Source organism: Plasmodium gaboni, chromosome 9 (genome assembly GCF_001602025.1).
Source record: "Plasmodium gaboni strain SY75 chromosome 9, whole genome shotgun sequence".
Classification (NCBI taxonomy): Eukaryota; Apicomplexa; class Aconoidasida; order Haemosporida; family Plasmodiidae; genus Plasmodium; species Plasmodium gaboni.
The window spans coordinates 724,529-733,862 of NC_031489.1; the positions used below are offsets into that span (position 1 = coordinate 724,529).

General features: G+C 16.9%; 2 protein-coding genes across 2 annotated transcripts in view; one reads left to right on the forward strand and one right to left on the reverse strand.

Annotated features, from left to right (window-relative positions):
• Window positions 1-1,266, forward strand: part of PGSY75_0921100 (hypothetical protein) — a gene marked incomplete at both ends in the record, with an annotated part of 1,279 nt that extends 13 nt beyond the window's left edge. The window contains 5 exons of the mRNA XM_018785618.1: window positions 1-339; window positions 462-536; window positions 623-795; window positions 1,043-1,083; window positions 1,230-1,266. The exon at window positions 1-339 is cut by the window's left edge and continues 13 nt beyond it. Of these exons, the coding sequence (XP_018641959.1) occupies window positions 1-339; window positions 462-536; window positions 623-795; window positions 1,043-1,083; window positions 1,230-1,266 (665 nt within the window). The remainder of the gene's footprint in view (window positions 340-461; window positions 537-622; window positions 796-1,042; window positions 1,084-1,229) is intronic.
• On the reverse strand, window positions 1,263-8,726 carry PGSY75_0921200 (putative membrane protein; the record flags this gene model as incomplete). Its single annotated transcript, XM_018785619.1, has 6 exons — window positions 1,263-1,554; window positions 1,640-1,757; window positions 1,900-2,072; window positions 2,195-2,267; window positions 2,339-4,999; window positions 5,111-8,726. 6 exons carry the CDS (start codon window positions 8,724-8,726, stop codon window positions 1,263-1,265), a joined length of 6,933 nt encoding a protein of 2,310 aa, XP_018641960.1.
• Between the last annotated feature and the right edge of the window lie 608 nt (window positions 8,727-9,334).

The following is a 9,334-nucleotide window of genomic DNA, read 5'->3' on the forward strand; positions in this document are numbered from 1 at the left end:
TGAATTATGATAAAATAAATTTGTTCAATGAGAATTTTAACATGATGTATGTTATAGAAGAAATTGAAACAAACCTCCTTGAGAAGAAGCATCTATTATGTGATATTAATGAGAATATATTAATTTCAGAAAAAAATAAAACATCTATAGATATCTATGAAAAACATTTAATAGAAAAACAAATACAAATTCTAAGGAAAAACAAAATTAATTATAAAAAATTGAACAATATAAATTATGTAAAATATTTTTTACCTTTATGTATACAACCCAAAACAAATAACACTGATAAATGTTTATCAGAAAAAGATATTTATATGAAGAATTTTAAGAAAAAAAGTAAAATAAAAATGTTATTTTATATATTATTTATTTTAATATACAAATGTATGTGTATGTGTATTGTATGTATGTATGTATGTATGTATTTTTTTTTTTTTTTTTTTATATTTTTTTGATAGATATTTTAAGAGAGCTCCATGTTAAAAAGAGATTAACAGAGTACCGAATTAATCAATTTATACAAAAATATACAGGTTTGATTTTAATATATCATTTGTAATATTATATATATATGTATATATTTTTATTTATTTATTATTTGGTGTGTATTATTTTTCAGGAAAGTTCTTAAAAAATAATCTACTACACAAACAAATTTCAAAAATATATAACAACAAATCAAAAATTGAAATTTTTATAAAAGGTGATAATTTTTCATACAATAGAGCTATAGGAGATATTGCATTTTTTGACAGTAAACCAAATGTGTTACTTGAAAATGTAAAATATATAGTAAGAAAGAAAAACAAAAAGAAATTAAACAATATAAAGATAAACATTAATATTTAATAAGAATTATTTTTTTTACCACACTTTATTGTATAATAAATTATCATATAGACTTGTGTATATGATTTATGAATATTTAATAAGCATAATTTTTATTCCTGCCAAATATATATATGTATATACATATATGTGTATATATGTATTATTTTATTACACTTATTTATTTATTTATTTATTATTTTTTTTGTAGAATAATTTAAATGAGAGGAATGTTCCTTGGATATTTATTCAGTTAAAAAAAAAAAGAAAAAAGAAAATTTAAAAAAATGAAAAATAAACCAATGTATCAAATACGCTTGTATAATTATATATATATATATATATTTATTTATTTATTTATTTATTTTATTTTATTTTTTTTTTTTTTTTATGAACAGGTCAGGTAGTATTTTATTTTTGCGACAATATTCCTAATTTGAGAGAAGATTAAATAATTCTTTTTTCTTTTCACTTAATGATGTATAACAAAATTGTATAGATCTCTCTTCAATAATAGATAAGGTTGTTTGAAAAATATTTTTAAGTATTTGTTTCTCCTCAAATTCTTCTTCATTTAATGTACTCTTTTTTGTAAGTACATCATAAATATCAACTATCTTAATTAATATTGGAAATATGACATTAGCTAATTTCAAGGTATTCTTATTATTTTTTAAAAAATTCATAAAAAAGTAAACATTTCTCAATAATAGTTTGTTTATCCTATATATAAAATAAAATATAAATATAAATATATATATATATATATATATTTTTTTTTTTTTTTTTTATATTTTTAATTATATACCTGTTACCAAGGTATAGGACACAGTCCAAATAAGAACATAAAAATTTTATTGCATATCCACTCTTTTTCATAACTTCAATAACTGTTTTTTGTGATTTTACAATTTTTTCGTTTTTTTCTAAAAAAAAATAATAAAATTAAAATGATAATGTGAATAAATATTGGGTGTAAAAATAAATTGAACAGTACAATAAATAAGTGCGTAAAAATATTATATATATATATATATATATATATTTTTTTTTTTTTTTTTTCCTTACTTATATTGAAGAATTCATAAAGGATGTTATACAATTGATGACCCAGTAAATATAAATAAAATTTCTTCTTTTCCAATATGTTGGAGTTATTTAAAATATAAAAATGAGTTATGTAATGTTTATATGCTGCTTTCGTTTCATTTATATCATTACTTTTTATTATATGCTTTTTTCTAAAAAAAAAAAAAAAAAAAATATCGTATTATATATATATTAAATATTTTATATGGAAGGAGAAGACAAGAAGCATTATTTTTTCGAACGTAATAATTTATAATAATTTTTTTTTTATTACAGTGTATCCATGATATTCATCAAAAGGTTACAATAGTTGGTCACAAAAATTAGTATCTTTGAATATTTATTATCTGTAGAATAAAATAAATAAATATATAAATATATATATATATATTTTTCTTCGTTATTTTTCTTATAATACCTGTTGAAGACAATTTCAACTTAACAAAAAAATATGTAAAAAGTTGTGACAACTTATACATAAGATGAAGTAATAGAAAAAGCTCTTGAGAATTTTTAAATTCATCTAGATTCTCCAAATATATTTGTATATATTCATTAAGATGAAAATAGATATTTATAAAATATAAAATATTGTTTAATTTATGTTTCATAAGAATTATTTGGGATAAGAATTTCTTATTATTAGAAATTATATATATTAATGTTATTATATGAATATTACATATATAAAAAAAATTCTTCATATCAACATGGTCCTTATATGTCATAGATATTTGTGTATCTATATATTTTAATATATGCTCTACATCTTCAGCTGTGTAATCTAATAAAGTAACAATTCTTTTTATTATATCGTTACACTTTAAACAAAAATATACCATATTTTTATTATTACATTCAACTAAAATTTTGTTATAATTAAAAATAAAATCGTAAATTATAATTGAGTTTGCTTTATCTGGATCCACTGAACTAATAACACCACTACTATTTTTATAGAAAAATAGATTATTAAACAGAATTAAATTGAATGTATTAATAATATTCCTTTTGGGTTTTTTAATAGAAGTTATTTTATCACTGTTAATAGATTTATCATTCTTAATAGATTTATCATTCTTAATAGATTTATCATTTTTAATAGTTTCATCATTCTTAACAGATTCATCATTCTTAACAGATTCATCATTCTTAACAGATTCATCATTCTTAACAGATTCATCATTATTAACAGATTCTTCATTATTAATAGGTTCATTATCACTTTCATCTTCCCTCTTTTTCTTTTTAATCTTCTTACCTTTCTCTTTAATATCTTTTTTATTTTTTGTGTTGTGCACTTTATCGTCCATATTAAAAACGTTTAAAATATAAATAATATAAATGAAATGTTTATATTCTTTATGAGTATGAAGTAATATTTGCTGAATGTCGTTATTATTAAAGATATGCATCATTTCATGTGCGACTTTTGTATTATAATTTATTTTCTGAATTTTTTCTATATCCATTGGAAATGAAAAAAATACATATTCTATTAAATCTAAAAAGAATCTATTTGTTTGTATGATAATGTGATTCTTCTGTTCACTACTATTAATTATAATTTCTTGAAGAAAACATTTGAAATTATTTAATAATTCATTATCACAATTTGTTTCAGTATTTAAAAATGAATCATGATTATTTTGACTATCATTATTATTTGTATGAGAATTTATATTTTTAATATTATTTAATAAATAAGTTATATTTTCATCAGTTATAACTGTTTGTTTATTATCTTCTTCATTCATAATTATATTGTGTGTTAATAAAAAATATTTAATAAAAAAATGAAAAGATGTTTCTAATTTTTTCCTGATTATTTTTGATTTATTTATTTTTTTATGAACATTTTTTTTTTTTTTTTTTACATTGTTCAAATTATTTTCTTCATTATCATCTTTAAATTGGTTTGATTCATTGTTATAAATATTTTGTTCATCATAATATATATTTATATAAAGAAAAAATATATGGAAGAATAACTTTAAAACTAATTTATTTTTATAATTTTGTGTGTCATTATTATTAAAACAACCTTTTTGTTTTTTAAATATAAAAATGGAAAATTTAATAAATGTCTCTATATTTATTTTCCTCTTACAACTTTCTATATTTTTTAAATTATTAATAAAACATAATAATATATTTATTAATATATATTCAAAATAAATATTATACTTTTCAAAATTATCAAATATTTTACAAAGTAATGTATATAATGTCTCTTGTATATATTCAATATTATTAAATAAAACAAAAAATTTACTTAACATACATACATCTATATTAATGTTATCATAATCTTGTTTATTTGTATTATAATAATATGAGTTCATGTCATATTTATTCATATAATACATATTATTAATATTATTATTATTTGAAAATATATGTATCATTATATTTTCATAATTATCATTCACATTATTTTTGAGAATAATTTTTTGATATATATTAAAAACTTCATAATAATTATTTGTGTACATATAATAATTATTTTGATTTATTAACACATTTATATAATTATCAAAAGACATAGATATATTTTTTTTTTTAATATATTCAATTTTATTTTCATCAAAATTGTGATCAGTTTTATTGTTCATATTTTGAATTATTTTTTCAATTTGTTTCTTTTTATTCTTATGATAATTATTTTTTCTATATATTTTTCTATTATTTTTTTTTTCTTTTTCTTGTGCATCCATTATTTCATTCTCTAAGTTGTTTATAATTAAAATATAATGTAATGTAAAAAGTTCTAGAAGTAGTTGTGATAGTTTTTGATTTTCCTTTATGTTTATATATAGTTCATAAAAAAATAAATAGCTCTTTTCATTTTTTATAATATTTATATCAATAAATAAGGTTTTTATAATTTGAACATAAATATTTTCTATATCTTCTTCTTTATCATTAAATATCTTTATCAAAAATTTATAGTTATAAATAAAGAAATAAGAGATATGTTTATATATCCTCTTTTTAATAACATACGAGTATTCTTCTAGGGCGTTCTTTTGTAGCACTCCGATTATTTGTTTAAAATGTTTTATTATAGCATCCTTGTCTAAAAAGAAAAAAAAAATAAATTAATAAATAAATAAATATATATATATATATATATATATATGATTACAACTATGTACCCTTTTTATATCACATAAAAATATTTCATTACCCATGATGTGCAAATCAGAGAAATATATATAAAAGTATAACGTTTCTAAGGTCACTTGTAGGATGTCAAAAAATTTATAAACAGCTTCCTCTTTCACACATTGGTCATACATAAGTTGTATATCTACAAAACAATTTTGCAACTTACTAATTATAATATGCACATTTTGGCTAGTTTGTTTTACATTTATTTGTTCATTTAATAAAGAATATAAAGCTAATCTTGATATAGTATAATTAAAAAATATATATACATATAAGCTATAATAAAAATTATAATATTTCATATTAATAAGATTTCCTTTAACATATTCATGAAATGCAAGTATGTTTTGTTTTTTTTGAATATATAAATTTGATATATTTTGAATATTATTTAATAAATTATTTGTAATATAATTTTTATAAGTACATCTTAGATAACAACAAAAAATATATTCCAATGTTTCAAGATTTGTATACATAACTTGATATCTTTGAATTAATTGAGATATTGAATAATTATAACCATTTATTTCTATTACATTATTACTACTATTTAATTCATTTTTATTATTACATTTCTTTGGATGTTTTAGAGTAAGATCCCATTCTATTTTAAAACATTTATTCGTACTACATACTTGTTCGTTATTTTTTAATGACAAAAATATTTTTTCATGTAATTTATTAAATTCATTTATATGGAATTTATATATTTCAATAAAGCATATTAGAAAGGAAGAATATTTATCTGTGAATTTATGCATATATTTATTAAATATATTTATATATATAGGAGTAAATAAAAAATGAATTTGTCTTAAATATGGGGCATTATAATTTCCTATATATTTATGTATGAAATTAAAAAAACCATTTATTTCAAATATATTTATATATATTTCTAAAATATTATTTATTATATGATTTGTAAAATTATATACTTGATAATTCTTGAATGTACTTAACTTGGAATAAAAAGAATTCTCGTTAATTCTTTTAATAAATGAAAAAAGTGTTGAAAATATAAATGTACATGGATTTATTTCAAAATTTATTATATTAATTAAATTAAGTTGATTTGTAAATATTAAATAATTTAAATATATATTTATTACATTTTTCTTTTTCTTTTTTTTATTTAACATACAAAATAAATGAACTACACCATAATTGTTGCTATTATTATTATTGTTACTATTATTATTATTGTTACTATTATTATTATTATTATTATTGTTGTCATCTTGAATTTCATTTTTTTTATAAATATTTTTATATTTTTTTTTTTTTATATTATTAAGTGTACTAAATATATTCTTCAACTTGGAATTATAAAATATTATATATGGTTTTCCTACTATGTATAAATTATTTTCATAATAATTATCTAATTTGTTGTCTATTATTTTCTCATTACATTCTTTTATTCCAGGTTTATTATTATTTAAATATGACTGAGAAAAATATATGTTAGTAACACAATCAAAAATATATTTAATAAAATAAGACAAATTAATAAACAAGAAGGAATGGTTTTTTGTGTTGCTTTTCTTATTTATATATTGTAAATATTTATATATTAATCTAGAATATTCAACTAATATGTGTATATTACTAAATATTTCTTTGTTAGTATATATGGTAACTTCATCATCGAAATGACATAAAGAATAAGCAACTTTAAATTTTAATTTTTGATAATATAAAGAATGATTCTTATGAATATTGAATTTTGAATTTTCTTGTTCATTACAAGGTGGACGTTTATTCTCATTAGTTTGAAGATCATCATCATAATCACTAACATAGGCATGATTAACATCATCATGATTAACATCATCATGATTAACATCATCATGATTAACATCATCATGAATAACATCATCATGATTAACATCATCATGATTAATATTGACACGATTGTGTTTTTTTTTATTGATATCCTTTTTATTGTTCGCTTTGCCATCTATTATGTGACCAAATTGAAATAATTTTATATATTCTTTCTTCAATACATTTTTATATATAGACAATTCAAAATGTGGTATTAATAAAAATATAAGAAAATAATTTTGTAAAAAATTTAAATTATCACTATCATACTTAATTAAATAATATTTAATTATTATAGTCATTATTTTTATACATCCCTTTATCTTTAAAATATTTAAAAAAGCATACTTATCATTTAATTCTTTATCATTTTTTATATAAAAGAGAAGTTTTTCCCTCTTATTTTTATTTATATTAATATTCTTATTTTTAAAATTATTATTGTTCATTATATGTAAATAAAATGAATTCTCTTTATTTGATATTTTATTAATTATAATATATAATATTTCTAATAATTTTTCGTTCTCTGAAAATTGGAAAAATGAATAATTCACTTCTAATTTATCTTTACAACTATTAAATAAATTCTGTACATTTTTAAAATAACTCATATTATTATTTTTTATGGTTAATATAATAAACTGTTTTATATTTTCTTTTAACAAATATAATTGTCTCATAAGAATAACATAAATATTATAAATATTATAAATATTATAAATGTCGTTTATTTCACGTTTGTTTTTTTTTTTATTATTATTATTATTATATATTGATAAGTTATTTATTCTGTGTATATAATCATGAACATAACTATATAGAGCAAATAAATTATTATAAAAAGCATATATTTTTATATCATTAATAGGACTATTAAATTTTCTTAAATATAAAGTAAACATATTATTTATATAATTAATCATATTATAAAGTTTTTCTATATGATATTCTATATAATTTGAACTTTTTATTTCAAACATTTTGTTTTCAATTTTTCTTTTCTTATTATATTTTGTGTGCTTTTCTAATTTAAAGACATCATTATTATTCATGTCACTTGTTAGAACATGTATATTTTTTTTCCTCTTTTTTGTATTAAAAGAATCATTCTCTGAATAATCATCAGAACATGAATCATCTGTGTCATAATTAATACTATCATCAGTATTATAATTAATACTATCATCAGTATTATAATTAATACTATCATCTGTATCATAATTTATACTATCATCACTTTTATAATTTATATCATCATCAGTTTTATAATTTATATCATCATCTACACTACTACTTGTATCACTTTTTATATTTTCCTCGTCTTCTTTTTCCATATTTAAAGTATAAAATGATTTCTTCTCATCAGAATATATTTTATTCTCTGCAAAAATATCTATCAACATAATACATGTATCATATATTATATTAAATAGATTGTTGGAATTAAAATGAACACTATCATTATTATTAATTAGAACTAATATATTATTAATATTTCTTATATTTATTTTATTATCTTTTTCTAAAATTGTTTTTAAATTTAAACATTGTAATAACCTATCTAATATAATAGTCTCGACATATATTTTATGTTTCACAAGAATTTTTAAAATCATTCCTATTAATTTGTAATTCTCATTATATACATGTTTTAAATTAATATTAGATAAAATTCCAATATAATATTCAACATCATTTATTATATCTTTTTTTCCTTTCAATCTTTTCTTCTTCTCCTTTAATTTACTCAACAAATTTTCTACAGAACTTTCGATATGTATGTTGTAGCACTTCATCCTATATTATTTATTTTTTTTTTTTTAAATATATAAGAAAACAATATAATATATAATACAAGAAAAAATAAAAAATAAATTAATTTTAAAACATAATGATTTAAATATATAGTCAATTTAATCAAAACAAACAATGACAATTTAATTTTTTTATAAATAAATATGCAAAAATGAGAAAAACAAAAAAATAAGAATATAAAAATATACATATATATTTATATATATTTCATGTTATGTTTTAAAAAAAAAATTTTAACAAATGAATTATAAAAAATTTACATATATATATATATATATATATATATAATATATATATATATTAATTAAAATGTAAAATAACATAAAATAAAATATATAAAAAAATACAAATTGTAATAATATATTTTAATAATATATAATCCTTCTATAAAATTTTTACATAAAAAAAAAATAAAATAAACATAGATAATAATTATAATGAAAAAAAAAAAAAAAAAAAAAAAAAAAAAAAAAAAAAAAAAAAAAAAAAAAAAAAAAAAAATTTTTTTTAAAAAAAAAAAAAGGGGAAAAATTAAAAAAAAAAAAAAAAAAAAAAAAAAAAAAAAAAAAAAAATATATAAAAAAAAAAT